The 19,833-nt window shown below is 31.8% G+C and overlaps 2 protein-coding genes across 12 annotated transcripts in view; one reads left to right on the plus strand and one right to left on the minus strand.

Annotated features, from left to right (window-relative positions):
- LOC127708467 (single-stranded DNA-binding protein 3-like) overlaps positions 1-8,426 on the minus strand; it is an 83,027-nt gene extending 74,601 nt beyond the window's left edge. For 3 of the 11 annotated variants that reach the window (XM_052213418.1, XM_052213400.1, XM_052213393.1), the window contains exons 1-4: positions 8,317-8,425; positions 6,902-7,037; positions 6,419-6,491; positions 5,343-5,404 (exon numbers count right to left, since the gene is read on the minus strand). In XM_052213418.1, coding sequence (XP_052069378.1) covers positions 5,343-5,404; positions 6,419-6,491; positions 6,902-6,957 — 191 coding nt within the window. In that variant the 5' untranslated portion in view covers positions 6,958-7,037; positions 8,317-8,425. Of the gene's footprint in view, positions 1-5,342; positions 5,405-6,418; positions 6,492-6,901; positions 7,038-8,316 lie in introns of all 11 variants that reach the window. The other 8 variants (XM_052213389.1, XM_052213382.1, XM_052213363.1 and 5 more) reach the window with 5 other exon arrangements.
- Positions 8,178-19,627, plus strand: LOC127708728 (ubiquitin-like-conjugating enzyme ATG10). Its single transcript, XM_052213855.1, has 6 exons — positions 8,178-8,318; positions 9,581-9,649; positions 11,597-11,738; positions 13,238-13,335; positions 14,381-14,478; positions 16,115-19,627. The coding sequence occupies exons 1-6, from the start codon at positions 8,214-8,216 to the stop codon at positions 16,209-16,211; spliced, it is 609 nt and encodes a 202-aa protein (XP_052069815.1). The 5' UTR covers positions 8,178-8,213; the 3' UTR covers positions 16,212-19,627.
- Positions 19,628-19,833: the final 206 nt, after the last annotated feature.

Raw genomic sequence — 19,833 nt, forward strand, 5'->3', positions numbered from 1 at the left:
ACCCAAAATGTGTACATAAATCATGTTTGTTACATCTGTAACTGTTGTATAATATACATGTTTTACATTGATTTTTTTTCTGAATCTGAAGGAAAGGTTCTAAAAGGAATGTATATCTATAAAATGTATTTTTTAGGATTAGGAGGTGAATAAAGACTCAAAGAGTAATTATCAAAGAGAAAGCCCATCTTGGAATCATTAACTTATGGACTCAAATTATTTATCATTTGAAGCAAACTAACTTATAAACATGGCAAGGTAGTATTGCCAATTTCTCCTTAATTATTCTGCACTTGGACCATTTTCAAAAAGTCCTTCAATCCAATTTATCACAGCTCTAAAGTTGCAAAAAATTATAGTTTGTCATTTTCCTGAACATGTAACCAAATTATTAATTACATTTTACCTAGCATAAAATGAAAGATTTTAACAAATTTGGAGTATTTATTCAAAATTCTTAGCCAAGATCAAAATTAAATTGCATTGTCTTTTAGGAATAAATTAATTCAAATTGGTTATATAGGTCTGCCTATCATTGAAATTTTTGCAAACCTTTGATATGATATGTTTGCAATATTGTAACAAAGTTGTCTTCAGCTGCAATGCATAGTGCCCAATTTCATTTCAATTTAATGGAGATATGTATTGTAAACTTGATAGAAATCTTTTAAGCATATTATGTGTAGACTTTAATATCAAAGTTCCACTAGGTTTTATCACCTTTCTAATTTTTAACCTGCGAGTGAAACATATTTAGGCGAAATTGGCCTTTTTGTATTAAATACTGTAAATCAAATTATTTTCGGGGGTATTTTAGTTAGCGTTTAGCCCTTTTCTGCAGCAATTTATTTTTCTAATTTTCCTGATGTATTTATAGATGAGAATACCGAAAGTGTTATATTTTTGCAACAATTTTTTTAGGGCGTTATATATATTCTACTCCCAAGATATGCTTGAATATATTGCAGTTACATTTATTTTTAGTAAACAGAGTCCATGTTGAAGTACAATTATGTACAACCATGTACACCACATGCATAACTTCACCAAAAAGTTCAATATTTTGTCATTTATGGAAAATTTGAGGAAAATCAAAACCCTGTTCATAATATGCACACCTTTAATATATTTATTAACACTCAGTATGATATAACAGTTATAGCTTGAAAACTGTAGGAGTTAGCTGGACAAACGATGAACCCTGTATGCATTTTTTTACAGAAGTTCAACAGCCTTTCATTTGTGGAAAACTCAATAAATTTTAAAATCCTGATAAAAAGGACACTCTTAATAAATGTACAAACGAATCAGCATTTTTCTCCAAATCTAGCTTGAAAACTAGGGGAGTAAGCCTGACAAACCTTGTACCCTATGTGGGGTGCATGGAAAACAGACAGACAGGGGTTAATCAATATGCTCAAAAAAATAATTGTTGAGGGGGCATAAAAATGACTAGATTACTGATTATATTTTCCTTTTTTTTAATTTTAAATTGGATGAGCGTGAAGTTGAGTATAGGGATGGTGGCCATGAACTTGAACGACAGGGGTATTATATAGAGTAATATAGAATTTCTAATAGGACTGATAGGGACAATATTTGACTCAGAGCTGACGTAAAAGAATGGTCAAGACCTGTGAAGTAAGTTAAAATGTTGTGAATAACAAGAAAGACGTAAATAAATGGTAAAGACCTGTGAAGTAAGTCAAAATTTTGTGAATTACAAGAAAAACAGTGAAAAATAAATGCCATGAAAATTATCACATTAACAGCTTATATATATATATATATATATATACATGTACTTATATGATATGCTTATTGTAACTTCTGGATCTATTTGACAATCAATTGATTTATCAATATGCAAAAAAATTATATCTCTCTCTCCACAGTTTATTGACGACAAAAATTTTGATTTTTAATATTTTTTTATATCTGGGCTTTTTGCATCATACATAGCCAAAAACCCATACATTTTTGTCTTGTCAAATTTTGAGACAAAAGTTCTGATTTATAATATTCTTTTCCAGGAAAAGTTTTCCTACTTTCTTTTTTTGCATGACAAAAGGCCATACGTTTGTAAAGTCCTTGTATCATCCCTTTCAAGTGTTTAATATGGTTATTACTGCTTTTCTTATTTACAATGCAGAAAACTGTACATGTGCAACAAGACTTACATTCATGAAATTATTATTCATTGTTTGGAATTTTGAATGATTCTAGTCATAGATTTGATGCTTTGAATATTGCAATACCAAAATCTGTTGTAAACTTTAATGTCTTCATTTGTATTAATGGGCTGGTAATGTTTATGCAGTAAGACGTAATACCCTGGTAAAGCCAGAGAACTTCCAAAGTTATTTGTTTTGACATCTAAGGTGGACATTTTACTTACACAAGTCGTCAAAACTGTCTGCTTTAAACTTTTCAGCCATTTTGCACATGTAAATAGTGCTGGCTGCTCGTGTTGGACCTTACACGCTATACATGAAGGACACTTTTATATAGGAAAATTAGGTGGGTACAGGACCGCCTTTTATAAGCAGTTCCCTATTAGACCAGGTTTGACAGTATATGTTATAAATCAATTTACATGGTTTTGATCTTATCAGAAATTCTTTGATCTCCTCGACAGACTTCATTTTACAAAGGAGGCTACATTTTTCTCCGTTTGCTTATACCAAGGCATTTTTCAAAAAGCAAATAGTGCCAATAAAGCACATGGGTCACAAAACTTCAACTACATGTATTAATAATTGACTATTTGATATATTCTTCTGTTTAGTCCTCTTCCAGCAGGCTGGCACATGAGGCCATCACCAGGTTATTAATGGATAAAAATATTAGTTGAATCTGTATGAACTGCCTCAGTGGTCTAGTACATGTGGTAGAATGCTTGACTTATGTTTGAGAGGTTGTGGGTTCAATCCCTAGCTGAAGCAATGAAAGACTTTTAAATTGATAGTTTCCGTTTCATTTTCAAGCACTCAGCATTTAGTGTAAGAGCAAAGACGTGGTCAACTCATGACCAGAATAATGTGTGCGAGGGAAGTGGTATGTCTTCCTGCATACCTTGTTAGCTAACAAATTTAAAATCTGACTTAGCATGATGCAAGACTAGTATAAAACACTTGTATATTCATAGAATCATATCTCATTGACATGTTATCATCCTTTAATAGTATGCAACCATCAATCAATCTCATGGTGTATATGTACCTTTTCATGCCACTCACAAACCAGACAAAGTATAAACAATGATACACATGACTGAATAGAACACAAAAACTTATCCCGTCCCATATGTGGCTTGTGATGTGTTGCTCATGGTAAGATATACAAATTTGATGAAAGTGCTCACTCACTGATGTCACAATCAAACACACAAGAAAAGGATTGAGTATATTTTGGCTGACAATATTAGTGGTCACAGATGTAACACAAACTGGAGTCTACATGAAGTATGACTGCAACTACAGAGAAATATTTCAAGGTGCTAGTTATGATGGAATGTAATTACAAATGAATACAGAGACGATAATGCATGTCTCTTTTTCACATCAAGTTGATAAATACTCCTGAAATTCCAATATTGGGGAATCTCCATAATTTCGCTGACTATTCTTGTCCCCTAGAGATACATTGTACATGTAAGAAATGTCCCCTAGAGATACATTGTACATGTAAGAAATGTCCCCTAGAGATACATTGTACATGTAAGAAATGTCCCCTAGAGATACATTGCAGTGTTCTTCCTACAAATTTCATATAGCATCCTGGTAAACAAAAAACCCATGAAATACCATCTTGTTTCTAGAATTTATAGCATCACATCCATAACACTTTCTATAAAGGAAACATTTTTAATAGCATCACATTCAAGCAATATAGCATCACATTACCATGATGCTAAAAGGCCCTGGGGAGAACACTGCATTGTACATGTAAGAAATGTCCCCTAGAGATACACTGTACATGTAAGAAAGATTTAGTTTCTCAATTCCTACATGAAATTAAGACTCAACAGAACATTTGTGTGCTTCGTGCAGATCTGATGAGCCCAGTACTTTCCAACTGTGTTTTAGTTTGTTCTAGTATTGTGCTGTTTCACATATGTCCCAGACTCCTAGATTAGGGGAGGGTTGAGAGCTCACAAACATGGTAATGCCTCCACATCCTGTATGTGCCTGTCCCAAGCCAGGAGCCTTTATTTTTGTGGTAGTTGTTTATATTCATTTTTCTCTAACAATAGGTGGATAGTCATACTCTTCAAAATCGCTGTCTGTCATATTTGTTTTTCGTTTGTTGTTTTAATAATAAATCAGTGGTTGGTATTTTTGTTTTACTTTTTTTGTCAATGTCTGTTCTATAATAGCTCACTTTATGGAATATTTTGCTCATTGTTAAAGGCTGTACATATATATCAAACATCAACATCATTTGGTCTGATAATTATCTTATTGACAATCAATACGCACCTCCCCTTTTTTATCTGTCCAGTAAAAAATGTGGCAGCCAGTTGATCCATATCTATAGCAGTATTTATTCAAACTCAAAAACTTCAAATACAGCTGAAAGTTTTGATCTCATCTGAACCTCAACATCAATTTCCAGGTTCATTCTAATCTTGAAGGGATAAACATGATCACCTGTCATCAAACTTTTAATCATTTAGAGACAGGGTTCTCACTCAGACAAATCCTATACATTTTAACTCATGAAAAATAGTTTGGAATCAAAGACTGGTCTAGTAACCAAGTTATAAGTATCCCGGCTACAATGTACATTTGTACATGTAAAGTGTGACAGAAAAAAAATCTCTCAGTATTTCTCCTGTTGTCTCACAATGGAAATTGGTGTAGATTGTTTTGACATTACACTCAGTACATGTACAGAAGACACTGTTAAAGCATACTTTAATCACAGTCATATGAAGTGTATGTATAGATTATCAGGTTTTCTACATACTGATATCATAAAATATCACCCGCGAGCCACAATATAGACCTTTTTTGGCGAGTGAGTGCAGGAAACAGACAAAATGGCTTTACATTGTGTCAAGCGGTTGATATTTTTACGATATTTATACATAGAAAACCTGATAATCTGTTTATTGTTCTATTACTGGTCTTTTTCCCCTCCCTTCAGGTCAACACTTTTACGCTAGAGAAAAGCAAGCTTGATAATGTCTCCTCAAAAATTGAGAGGTCGTTGATAACTTCTCAGACATTGTGATGTTGCTGATAAGGCCTGCTCACATCTCAAAGCCGTGACACAAGAATTACGGAGGGACAGAGCAGGATGATATAGGCAAGGGGAAGGACGATTAATGTACTTACCACCACCAGGAATGTAGAAACCCAGGTGGTTCTCCTAATGTTATGTTCTTTTCCCATCGTATCTGAAATTACCAATTAAAATATCTCAATATCATTTTTCACTTATTGATTATGACATTATTTAATTGTTTTTCCACATTTGAGAGTTGATTTATTAAAGGTTTACAAACATTAATTCAGTCCCATAGCTTTCATGTATATCTGTTTACTATTATCTATGACAGAGTGAAATCTAGAGTGCAATCTTGCAGCATTCCTACATTTCTCCGAGTCTGAACATGGATTGTTTGGGCATGTTAACAAAGTTGGGAAAATGTCAATCAATTGCTCTCTAAAAATTTTTTGTCTACACCACACAATATGTAACAGAAGGTTCAAAAAATCACTGTTGGTGTAATAAAGTTATAAGATAACTAAGAAAACAATATATTCAGAGAAATATCTGATATATACAATGTATATTAATATATGTACCTTGTGGAGTGAACAATCATCTATTAAGCTGTTTCAGGGCTGCCAAGTCTCACGCATTTAGCGTGAGACTCACGCATTTTCATTTGATCTATTGTTTTTTCTCTTTGATCTTTACAATTTTGGCCAAATCTCACTCAAGTTGGCAGAACTGCTGTTTGGTGATTTCTTTTTGATGTAGCATTTACATGTATATAGGACATTGAAATTGCATAAGCATCAGATATTTGAGAAATTAATTTCTTATCATAAAAATATAACAAAATGATACTACTATTCGAAAATCACATAATTGTCTTCATCGCAGCTCTGCACAAAGGGCTGGACATACATAACATGTATATGCTCCCAAAGTATTGTCATGAGTGTTTTATTTAATCTCTGTGCCTCTAATATTCTAAGAGGGTAAATTCTCTTGCCATGATTGTATGGGTAGTCTTTAATAGGCTGGCTTCAATACCCTTTTGTAAAAAGAAATTTTAAAACAAAATTGCCACAATGGCAATCCAAACCAAACTTGTATGCAACCCTAATTGAAGAAGTGTTGATGTAGATAGGTAAATGATAATTTGTTGTTGTTTATATAACATTAAATATATTCATACCTCTGATAAAAACGTCTGTGCACTTTTCTGTGCTCCAACGTGTAACAAATATTCATATACATATAGTGCTAATCTGAAAGAAAGTAATATTTTTATTTTCAAACTGGGCAGACATTCAGAATCTGTTTCATTCATATGTTTATTGGACACAGGAAGTTGTCGTGAATTCATTGTTTACGTGTTGTGTGCATCGTAAATTTGTACATTTATTCATATGTCAACAACTCTAACAGTCACTGGAGTCTTGGACGGTTAAGTACCATTGTTATTTGTTTAAATCATGAAACATGCATTTGTATTGTTGAAAGTTTAATAACCGGAAGAGCCGTGTATAATACACAGTGAATGGGGCATCCCCCAGTACAGGTGGAAAACGCTCCGCTTCACGGAATCAAATCGAAATTGCGCCCTAATAAAATTCTTATTTCGTATGAAAATGATTGCTTTCTTTCTTAGATATGTTATATGCTTATAAAAACTTACTTTTCTCTTGCTTGAGCGTCTGATGGTACCGTTGATCCTTTCCCCTTGGCGTACATGCTGGGAGCTGAACTGTCACGCACCTGTCAAACCATCAAGGACGACACTGACCCCGTCGTTGTGGTAACATCAAGTTGTGCTGTCCAAAGAAGACAGTTGATTAGTCAGTTATTTTTAGAGAATGAGAGGATCTAGAAACTGATCAACTAGAACTAGTGTGTTACAGCGACAAAGAGTAGTTGGCACAAAGCCAAATACAAAAGACGTATATTTTTGTACAAGTTAGCGGCGAGAAAAAAAATAATGCGTCAATGAATGTTTACGTATTGTTAATCTAATCGACATCGCTTAAAATTAACAAGCATTGTGTGTTAATACACATTAATTGCAATTCCTTCTAATTGTAACATTTTTACTTAATTTTCAAAATTATGACTATTTCAGCTTTTTTTTTTTAGTTTTTTCCCCTCAAAATTTTAAAAGACATAGAAATAATATGATAGCAGTTTTTGACTTTAAAGAAATCTTTAGATTAATTTTATATTAATTTCTATATAACAAATTTTGTTTTAAAGCAAAAATGTTTAGATGGTCATCACTTTATACAACAAAGGTCCCACAGCAGGCTGTTGCAGAGCACAACCTGGAATTTTCACCAAAAGTTTCTCCTAAATATTATCTTTCAAACCTTAAAAATGATTGTAATTAAAACATAATATCAAAATTTTCTTCAGAGAACAAATGAAATATTCGTCTCTATTAAAATCGACCAAAACTTTATGAATTTATAATTTAATTCCTGTTGTATTTTTGTAATAATTTTTGTCCAAACTAAAAATTCGCACATTTCTATTAAAGCTATTAACCTTTTTAGTAAAGTTTTTCTTAATTTATTATTTTTTTCTAAAGTAAACAAAAAATGTTATATACGTGGTCAATAATATGTATACAAAAATTTTAAATAATAATGTGATATAGTGTTGACCTATTTGCAGCAAGTTAACTCAATAGATATGGGGATCTAGAAACTCCACAGAAGTCCTGAGGTTTCCTAGGGGTACCCAAATAAAATACTTTTATATATAACCAAGACGTATTTCTGTCTTAAAGCAATTGCACATTTATCAATATCGAAAACAGTGAAGAATCATCCAATTAAGTTACCTAGCTGAAAGTCTACATTTACAAACAATAAAATCAACGTGTTATTCACATTCGGCCTCTCGGTAAATACACACACACTACATCGATCGACCTGTATTTTTTGTGTTCTACGCTTGAATTTAACTCCCACGTATAAGACCAGATTTATGTCATGGCGGCAGGTTCAATCTCTGGTGATGAATTTGTAAAGTTAGCACATAATTTCCTTGTTTTGGCTGAAAAGACAAAGGATTCGTGGAAAATAAAAGAAATACCTGTAAGAAAAATAAAGTTTCAATAACCTGGAAACTCTTTGTCCTATTTTTGGTGGCTGCAACTCTTTAAGTATAGCTCCACACTTCCGTTATGTTCGTAACACTCTTCATTTAACGTACGGGTTTTCTCATAAATGAAATATTCTGTTTAGGGGCTTCCCAACGAAGAGTTGAAAGAGGGTTTTGTAAACGAAATAACGAAATAGGGGAATACTTTTTTTTTAAATATAGATGAATTTTAACAAGCACGTTAAGCTGGTTCAGACCTTCAAATAGATATACAAAATAAAGTCGTAAATTAAATAAGTCCCATGTCCATGATCCATGATCCATAGATGAGGATTACCCCTGACCCAAAAAAAAAGGGCTATGTTTTCTATTACAGGACTAAAAAACTATTTTTAAAAAGTGATATTTGTATTTTTTTTAGTGAGATTGACATTTTTAATTTCCCAACTTCTAAATAATACACACAAAAAATATTGGATTATACAAACCAACAACTTATAGGCCCCTGAATATTTTTTTAAGTTCTGTCTAACATTTTTAGAAATTAAAATAATATTTTCTAAAATTTCATTTGTATTGCTGTTATTCCTAAATAGACCTGTTGAATCACCTGGGAGCACAAATTATAACAACTGAAATATTCTGCAGCAAAATAAATTATTTTCCAAGACATAAATTAAATCATGCAGTTTATATGAAAACAAATAAATTACTATGATGTGAAAATTTTTAGTGTTCAAGTAAAAATAACATACTTCTTGTCCTCAAGATGTCCTTTTTCTATTGTGTGTGTCCTTGCTTTGATGTCTCATGGATGCATATTCCACAACTCCTGATTTTAGACAATTAAAAAATGCTCAAATAGCGAAGATTTAAATTTTCTTTGCATTTTTGAAAGGGTTCCAACGTAAAACAAAATAACTTTCATAAACCAATGGCTGATTGTCAGTCTTTAACCTTTGTTTAGGAGTGAGCATCATTTGTCTAATGTTGAAGGTCTCACTGTAATGTCAAGATGAAGAACAGCAAAAAAAGAAATGATTTTCATTTAGTTTGTCTTTTCCAAGCCTATGTCATGAATAGATACATCTTAACTGCTCTTTTCAATTTACATTAATTTAAGTTTTTGACAAATTAAATATTGTGCTTAATTTGATTAATTCCAGATCTGTTGGGTAACTTATTAATCACATGTACTTTTTAAATGCAAACATGATAACATTGTACATATAAAATCTAGTTTGCTCTTTTTCAGGACAAACAGTATTATCTTTCCAAGAAAGAAGTGAAAAAGATATCAAGACAACACATTGAGCAAAAGCAGGTTATTAATTCCATATCATCACACTGGTCCATTAAGTAGGTGTGCCTGCAATGCAGATGGATACAGGTATCAAGTGAAAGTACTAAAGTATGGTCCACTTAATTTCATCATTTGCTCTTTAGTTATCACTCTGTCCAAATGTTGACCATGACTATTTATGTTGTACTGTTACTCAAATTTGCTTTGAAGGATTTTTATAATTTATATGAAGTAATGGGCATGAGGAAATGAAGCTCCCTTTCAATTTGTAAGATTTTGGTGATGTGTTGTTTCAGAGTTATGGGACTTCAATTCTCAAAAAGAGTTTTTCTTTGATGATAGCACAAGTTTGCTTTTCTGGATATATACTTTCTATACAGAATTTTTTTTTCATTTTTATTATTTATAACTTCCAATTTACAGCATGATATACACAAATAATAAAGCAAAATATTATATATAAATCTATTAATATCTAATCAATACATCTGTCTAAGGAAGAATTTTTTTTCTAAATATATGTATATAAGATAGAGAGTAAGACAGTCTGAACACCAGAGAGAGAGAGAGAGAAAAGTGTGGTGAGTTTAACAATATAAATTCATCTGGACATTGAATTATAATTCAGTATAGTAAATCCTGCATTTTCATTTATAGCAGTAAAAATATATACTTAAAGTAACTTATCAAAAATATTCCATTCTCTGTGAGACTGATGTTCACTTTTGTTTTTCATAGCAATATTTTTATCAATTGCATACAAATATTTCATCTTCTCTTTTACTGAGTATATTGACAGTTTTTTTAAAAACATCTGGTATTATAAATATATTGTTTTATGATAAGAAAAAGAGTATTTTTATATTTTTTGATTCAGAATTTTGATCTTTTAACAAATTTCTCATTTTGTCAATCCATGGATTGTACACTTAGCCAGCCATATAATTTTGTGTGAAAATGTAGATTGGAGTTTGACAAGATCAGAGGACCATATTTTATGGTTTTGCTGGCTTAGATTATCATAACTTCAATATTACCAGTCATTTTAATGTCAAAGTTCAGTTCTAGTATATCAGATGAAAGTCATCATGAAACTACAATCATACAACTTGGTTTTAGAAACAAGGAAACAATAACTCGGGTGGAACAGTTTGTGAAACATAAAATCTTTAATAATACATAATATTTTAACTTCGGGAAATATTAAAAAAAAATAATCATGCGTTACTTTTTCTTATTGTAGATATAATTTTTATAACACTTAAACTAAAAGTGCAGGAATATACTTAATGATTTGATAAATTTGAAGCGTGCAAAGCATGTAGAATTATGAATTACACAGCTGCACAACTGAGTTATCTCCCATTGAGATTTTTAAATCTAGAAAAGCATTGAAAGTTCACATCTTATTATTTATAAGTTGGCAGTAACTGTGTCTAATAGTTACAGGTCTACTATGAAATACTTGGTAAAATCATTAGAAAAACTCTTTAATTTAGCTTTGGTCATACTCAAAGATATGTTGATAATACTGATTAACAGTTCTATCATTTATTTAATTAGATCTGTTACAAAAGATGTAAGTTACCAATGGAAGTCATACTTTATTTTTTTCTATGGAAAATCAAAACTTTACAGTTCTCACTGTAAGTAAAATTTCAGACTCCTACAAAGCACTTGATCAATTTTGAAAGTGATTTTTTTTGTGACCAGCTGTTATTAAACTTGTCTTCAGTATGATATTGAGTTGTAGCACAAGTAGATCTTCATTTTAAGGTAAAATATGAATAAAAAATGATCAAGTGAAAAAATCAGTGCGACAGCAACCTAACTGTACAATAAAACCACAAGAAAAAACATCATACTCAGAAATATTTTACTGTTAAGCAAAGAAAAAAAATCATATGCATGTAGAACTTATAACATGTATAATAAAGTTTTCACCAAAATTATTTTGCTTCTTTACAGTATGAAGAATTGACTTGCATAGATAAGGAAGATGATTGTCAACTGGAATTAAGTTCTACAGAATGTGTTACCTACGAGTACCATGTTGTATACAGCCACAGTTATAATGTCCCTGTTTTATATTTTAATGTGTATCACCAGAGTAAGATTAAAAAAGTAACTCAAAAACATTGATAATTTTGTTTTTCTATTCAAATTCAAATGGGTTGAAGTAAAGATTTGGCCTTGACAGTTGTTATGACTCATAATAATCAATTACATTTTTGTTCCACAATTTTTATACGACCGCAAAGGCCCTATATTGGTATCACGTTGTCGTCGTCGTCCGAAGACAGTTTGGTTTCCGGGCAATAACTTAATAGAAATCTATGAATTTTAAAGTTTAAACACAAGGTTTATAACAACAAAAGGAAGGTTGGGATTGATTTTGGGGGTTATGGTCCTAACAGTTTAGGAATAAGGGGCCAAAATGGGGCCCAAATAAGCATTTTTCTAGTTTCAAGACAATAACTTGTGGAACGGTGTGTGGATCTCTCTGAAATTATACCACAAGTTTCCGTACCACAAAGGGATGGTTAGGATTTGCTCTTGGAGTAATGGCTTAAACCGTTTAGGAATTAGGGTCAAAAAAGGGGGAAAAACAAGAGTGTCCTGGTTAATGGACATTAACTTTAGTACAAAACATAATTTAAAGCAGTGTAAGGGAGGTAATTCAAACTCATCATTTGAATTACCTCCCTTACACTGCTTTTAAATGGTAAATGGACAATTACTTAAGACAATTTAAAAGCAGTGTAAGGGAGTTTTGATTACCTCCCTTACACTGCTTTTAAATTATGTTTCAAGAAATGCATATTTATAAAGGAAGACCAGTAAAAATATCTGCAAATGTTGCATCTTTTTTTTTTTTACAAAAAAATCCATATGAAATTTGAATTAGGATTATGACCATATCTTGAAGTAAGAATTTTTTGAGGGAAAAAGGGGGGGGGGGGGGAGGGTAAAAAGAAATTGGGGGGGGGGGCAATTTTTTCTCATTTTAGATTTCAGAAATTAAAAAGAAAAATTCTTCAAATATTATTTTTTTTGCAAAAAAAAAGTGGGGAGGGGGGTTAATACGCAACAGCATAGTGTATTGCACAAAAGCCAAAAAAAAGGGGGGGGGTAATTTTTTTTTTTTTTGGGGGGGGGGGGGGGGGGGCTGGGGGGAGGGGGTCAATTCACAACAGCAAGGTGTATTGCACAAAAGCAAAAAATTGAATATAAATTCAAATCATATAACCAATTCTAAGTTCTTTGACTACAGTTATTCTGTGTCAGAAACCTTTTATGTGTCAAATATTTAATTACAATCCAAATTCAGACCTGTATCAAGCGCGAATATTGTGTCCATTTTTGCCCCAACTGTTCAGGGTTGGACCTCTGCGATCGTTTCCAGCTGCGCTCGGCGAAGCAATTTATTAAGTTTGAATTTTAGATACAAAATTCTAACTTTAAGGCTCTTCATCATAGAATAATTGTTATTCAAATTTTAGAATAGAATATTGTTTAATAAACTGAGAGTTACACCTAAATAACATATACAAATTTTAACCATAAGAAATCATGGAAATATGTTGAAACAAATTTTTAATTTTCCAGATGGAAAATTATTGAGTCTTGATGAAGTTTGGTCTGATATTCCTGAATGCTATCGGGACAGATTGTTAGAAGAGCGCTGGAGTTTTATAACACAACAGGTACTATTACATATTGATAATTCTTGTATGATATGCACATCTACAAATACATATATATATGTGATTACTGATTTTACATTTATAGTCTTAGAATTCAACCCATAAGAGGATCTCAAAACTTAAAACCTTGGCCATCTACAAATAAAAAAGTATTGAACAATTAAAGAACACTGCTTCAAGCAAATGACAGCCCTGCATCAAAATAGTACTAGTTTGATAGACAAACCCATTACATATATCCATGTACTTCATTTAATGGGTGTAGATAAAGTAATATTTCAGAATAAGCATACAAGAAGTGATGTACTCTTTAATATGAATAAATGGATATATGGGTCAATATCCCTAATGCCCCTCAGAGTGAGGTACTCAATTATAAATAGAAATAAAAAAACCTGTATGCAATGAAATTGGACATGATGCTATTTTTAGTAATTGACTGAGCTTAACCAATTGTGCTGTTTTGAAGAGCAAAAGACTGTACAATAAAGATGTAAAAACTTTGGAGTTATTAAATGTTTGTACAGAACTGAATTTCCAGAGAATTTTACTGTGTGAATAAGACTTTTCACTCGCTGAAGCAGGATCACGTGGGGTCATCAGGGGGTTGCCCAATTTGTGAAAAATTTAATATCACTTCGTACCCTGAAAATTTAACCAAATATGTGAAAATGTCTCAGCTTCGAAACAAGCCATCATACATATCCAACTTTACGATATGGACAGAGGAATGGAAGAAAAGGTTACCATTGTTGCCTATAGGAAATTAATTGCGCATCTTGACCCAAATGTTGCATGTATGTCATTAATGAGGAAGCAACCTAATGAAACAAAAAACCAAAATCATATGCCTATTTTGTGTTTATTGAAAAAGCAGCTTGTATTATACAAAACTGGGGTCGCTGTCTTATTGACATTTACCAATCATCTTTTATTCATGAGAAATAGGCAGTTACAAAATGTATAAATAGTGTCATAGAACTTATAGAAATTTTTCAGGATTTGACGAAGAATATATTAATATGTTAAATCCCAATTTTGACAGGAACACCCTTTACTTGGACGTCCATTTTTCATGCTGCATCCATGTCACACCAAAGATTTGATGGCACAAGTTACATCAATACAAGACGATGGTCAAAGGTATGTCAGTGTTAACAAATACAAGATATATATATCAAGTTTACAAAAAAATTAAGAAAATTATATTCTTGCTGTCTAGTTTTTGTGATTTAAGACATTATCTATACATAAGAATTCTGAATCAAGCCGTTTTTTGAAGGAAAAAAATAACTGATTTGTCTGGCATACAGTTTTATCCTTACATCTCTTCTTAAGTATACTGAATAGTCTTTGGTCAATTCTAATGTATAATGTTTGTAGCTTATGTGTTTTTCTCTATTTGGACTTTTTGTAAGCCTTTATGTGTAGATTCTTGCCATTACTACTTTAAAAATTATGAAAGAAATATTTTATTTGTAGAAAGTTTTTAATCAATAATATATTTATAAAAGTTTATTTTTTGTAATATCCAACCTTCATAAAATTATGCTAAAGCTGTGGGGTGAGAGACAAGGATCTGGAAATTTTTTCACACAATTTCGGTCATCTTGAGATGACTTGAAATAACAGGTCTTTTTTTTTCGAACTCTCGAAATTATTCACACTAAATAATTTCATGGCATCAATGAATTTGTATTGACTGGTTTCATCGCATTTACTTCATGAAGTTTCTTAACATTTGTCAAAAACGTTCAAGAACGATTTATGGAAAGTAACAGTTTAAAATTGAAAAGATTTTAATGACTCAAAACTGTAAATTTCTCTGGAATCGGTGATGCTTCTTTAGATTTTGAAGGTAAAAATAAAAACCAGAAGTTTCCAGTTAATACTAAATGATGAATGATTCCAGATTTATTTTATTTAATTTATTTACGGGATTCGTTCTGTTTATCAAATGGCAGGAAATCATTGTATTTTTAATTTTATTATCTGTAAAAGTGTTTGAATAAACTGAATATAGTTTCACTCATTTAATTTAGCATGAAATAGTTTAGCATTTAAAATTAGATGCCTAATCAGTTGAAGACAATTTCACACATGTGTATTACATAGTAAATAAAGCACATGTTTGACTATTTTTTTTCAAAGTACATTTAATAAAAGTTTTAAACTTTAAATCAGAATTGGAGATTGTCTATACTGGAAAGTTCTTAAATAATGAAGTAAGTTTTAATAGAAAAAAAATTCTTTAAAATATTATTTCTGAGCTTGATTACTACTGTCAGGTGTGAAGAAGACAGGTAAAAAGTGATGAGCGATCATTAGCCAATATCTTGCGGAGACATTAATATTGTTATTAGGAGGGCCCTCAGGGTTATCACACTATACTGGAGTGGCAGTTTTATTACCGAAAAAGCATTTCTACACAAAATTTAGTGAAAAATAATGTTTAGGATCTCAATGAAATGACCGAAATTATTTTTGAATAAAATAAAATTTGACCTAAAACCTTTCAGTTTAGGTCATGACTGGGAAATATGACCGTTTCTGGACCCTTGGTGAGGACATTAACAAAGTTAAGGGAATTGGTGTTCTATGTTAAATAAAAGTCAAAGCATAGTAATAATTAGTGAATTAATTTGTTGTTCGGTCACTTGTTGAATATTTTTCTGTATTTGAATTCTTGGATTTATAGTTATTCTACAATTCAACTTATGTGTTCTTTCATCCTTAATTCATAAGAAATAGATATCTATTGTAATGTATTTATTTTCAGAAACTACCTCTTGAGCTGGTTATGTGCAGTAGGCCCTGTGGTTGGCTTGAAAATGTCCCCACTCTATGGATATGAACATGCCAAACCTGGAGATTAACAACCTTCATGGGTTGATGAATGATGGGAAAACTAGAGTGAACTTCAGCTGAACTGGTGATACAGTGTCAAAACATAAGAAATAGAAGACATGGACAAATCATTCAGAAATGTTATGTATCCTCAGGTTTCTAAGAATCGGAAAGTCCAGCATGTTGACTTGCTCATGGTTCCAGATAAATGCCTTCAACATAGAACATGCTTCATCAAAGAAAGGGCAAATATGAATGTCGTTATTCTAGAAAAAATATACTGGGCATTGTAGGTGAATAATGATATACTAAAGTGGTATCATAAGATCCTTCACCTCAAACCCTTTTTTTCATCAGTAGGACAACTGATATACTATGTTGACACTTCACAGACAAGACATTGAGAAGATTTGATATGTCAGCACTAAGATGCAATATGTCAATGGACATGTCAAAAAGAAGGGTTTGTTATGTACTGAAATCTCTGAGTGTGAAGAAGGCTGTGACCTTGACATAGACTTCTCTAATGGTACATGTTTACATGTCTTCAATAAATAGTGAAAAAGTTGTTGTCTTCGATAACTAAATCATTTAGTAACATAAATTATTTGTTAACTGTACACATGGGTCCACTCCTGCACTTTGAAAATATTTAATGATCATTATAAAATGAATCTTATAGTATATACCATAGTATTTTTAAAATGTGCCCCTTATACCATTTGTTAGGTTGCCAAATGCATGCTTCCGTAGCTTCTCAGTTCCATCTATTCAAAAGCTGCATATTCAGAAATTAATGCAATGTTTTATAATTCTTATGAACATCACATTTATTAAAACAAGCATTTTGATTTATGCTTGAAATGTTTTTCAAGAGCATGTCATCCTGAATATGTTTCCACTAATGTTTAGCAAACAACAATCAATCAATCACGAGTATGTACAGAAATTGCATTGATTAATCTCACATAAGCATTGGTTATCAAAGATTGTAATTATATTTATACAATGTACACATCAAATCTTTTTTTCCACAGTAATAGAAATAGCCACATTGTGACAAATATCACTTAATAAGTCCTCCTTCATGTTTAAAATCCAATGGAAATGAAATGTAAATATGAAAAGTAATGCTTATGAAAAACATTTGCCCAAGAGATGAGTAAATTAAGAAAATGTATATTGCAAATTCTGAAAATTTCCGATGTTTTTATTATTGTAAAAATTGAGACGGTATAGGTGTTGCAAACGTTTAAACTCACAATTCGATTTTAAAAGCATTATTTGTATGTAGTACTTCATGAAAAAGCAATAATTCATCTCATATTTTTGTACATTGTTTTAACAACTGCAATAACAAATGAATGCCAAAAATTCTGAATTTACAGTATTAAGAAAAATTATTTCAAGGATCAGAATTTATATTTATTATATTTCAATGTTACTGGGTAAACATCACATCTGTGTAGATATTGAATAGCTTTGTTTCCAATACAAGAACACAGATTTAGGAAGTTGGCAACTTTTAGTGCTAAAGTCTAAATGTTTGAAAAGATAAATTATACAGCTGTAAAAATGACAAAGGGAGACAATCCTAGAAAGTTATAGATATGACAAATGTAAACTGAATTATTTCCCTTTATTAAGATAATTGTGTCAGATGTCTTGCTTTAACTTGTTGGTATAATTTGTTTCATCAAAGGATCTCTTTACAGAAAATCTGCCTTTTTGTTTCAAACTTCTTGAAATTATAGTGAAGAATTTCATATTTTAAGCATGGTGGACCTTGTTCACTGATAATATGTTGTAGATAAGATAGATGAAACATGAAATGATACAACTTTGTCAGTAATCCAGTAATCTAGTTGTAGTTAAACCTTGCTTCAGCTATAATACCCATTGCCATGATGCTTCCATTAGGAAATTGTCATTATAGTTACTTGAAAGAGACAAAAGGATAGAAATCAAATTAGAAATAAATGAGTCAGTTTTAAGTACTTTCAGGCAAACTTGCAGGGTTCTAATGAGCCAGTTTAATTCAAGTTTATGTATTGGAAAAACACAAATGTACCAAACTATATGGTAGTATCTAAAACATAAGTGAAAAATCACAGGCGAAAAGGGAAAATGAAAATTTTCTAAACAAGATGTGGCATTTAAATTTTGCCAATTCACAAGCACTTTCTACTGGGGATTTGGGACAGGCATAGCTCAGTGTAGTCACAGAAAAAATTTCAAATAGCCTTTGAAGATGTCCTAATTATTTATACTAGTGTAACTGTACCATTTAAGAACAACAAAGATATCAAGTAGTAAAATTTGAGGTCAATCATTGAAAGTTTTTTAAAAAAAAAAAAACACAACAAAACATTGGTATAATTTTTAATCTTTTATTTATCAAGCTTTCTGGAACCCAAGGTGCCAGCAACTTAGGCTGAGGCAGACGTGTTTCTTCCAATTAATTCTGCTCATTTGGGTTAAGTTTTGAGCAGAATTAATTCCAGCCCTTAGGAACCCATAGGTAATATATGTGATATATCAACACAGAAATCTTGTATACAACACTCTTTTCAATACAGCTGAGTCACTATGGCCTTCTTTTCATGCTTAAGTTACTGCTTAATTTTAAACTGAAGTTTCATTTCTAAAGCTTATATATTATCAGTGAAATTTTGCAACCACTTTACAATTCAATTTTGGTCAGAACGACAACCTACCGTTAATATCACTCTTGAGTGACTTTATTTCACAAACATTTTGAGTTTAGGGCCATTTGTCAGAAATCTTCAGTAATATATCAATGACATTTACAACTGTAGTCTCCTTGCATAATACAGCACTGCTCAGCATCATTTGGGTAACTATGTCATAAATCACACTTTGAAAGTTAGGTTAAGTTCTGGTCTTAATTCCATTTACCAATCAATGATATTTCACTACTACACTCTTTCAAAAGTGCAACATTGGCCAGTGATGTTTTGGTCACTGTAACCTACATTTCACACATGATTGATTAATTGGTGTTGAGCATTACTTTCAGCACTATTGTGCTATTATATAACGGCCAGTTTTAAATGGTGGAGGAAACCATAGTGCTCGGAGAGAACCAATTACCTTCGGTAGGAAAACTCTCAATCCTAGTCAATTACGATGGGAGTCAAGCCACCTGCGGGATTCAAACTCACAAGCTCATTGCTGAAAGGCTAGTGATACAGTAGTTCGACTACTTAGGGAGCTACCATTTGATTTTTATGGGGGGGGGGGGGGGGGGGCTAGGATGAAATTTGAAAAAAAGGCAGGACAGGAGTTTTGAGTTAAAAAAAAAAAAAGGTAGGATGACAATTTATGTAGAAAAAGGCAGGACCGAATAGAGTGAAAAATAAAAAGGCAGGACAGAGATTACAACTAAAAAAAATGCAGGGCAAAATTTTTCATCCTAGCCCCCCCCCATAAAAATCAAATGGTTTTAATCCACTGGGCCACCGAGACCCCATTTCACACATGAGAGTCTGGTTAATTTGCAGCTAGGATTATCTCTTGAACTTTTTGTATGTAAGCAACATTTAATCTTCAGAAACACTGACTTACATTGTACACTTGTGATTTTGTTCCTCTTCATGGCTGAAGTCAATGGAAATTTATATAGTTACT

The sequence above is a fragment of the Mytilus californianus genome, unplaced genomic scaffold, assembly GCF_021869535.1.
Source record: "Mytilus californianus isolate M0D057914Y unplaced genomic scaffold, xbMytCali1.0.p SCAF_1, whole genome shotgun sequence".
Lineage (NCBI taxonomy): Eukaryota > Metazoa > Mollusca > Bivalvia > Mytilida > Mytilidae > Mytilus > Mytilus californianus.

Bases quoted from the DNA above. Each gene is read 5' to 3' on its own strand.
- LOC127708728 (XM_052213855.1), top strand. From the start codon at position 8,214: ATGGCGGCAGGTTCAATCTCTGGTGATGAATTTGTAAAGTTAGCACAT. The intron at 9,650-11,596 runs GTTATTAATTCC...GCTTCTTTACAG, and splicing joins AACACATTGAGCAAAAGCAG to TATGAAGAATTGACTTGCAT. The intron at 14,479-16,114 runs GTATGTCAGTGT...ATTTATTTTCAG, and splicing joins ATACAAGACGATGGTCAAAG to AAACTACCTCTTGAGCTGGT.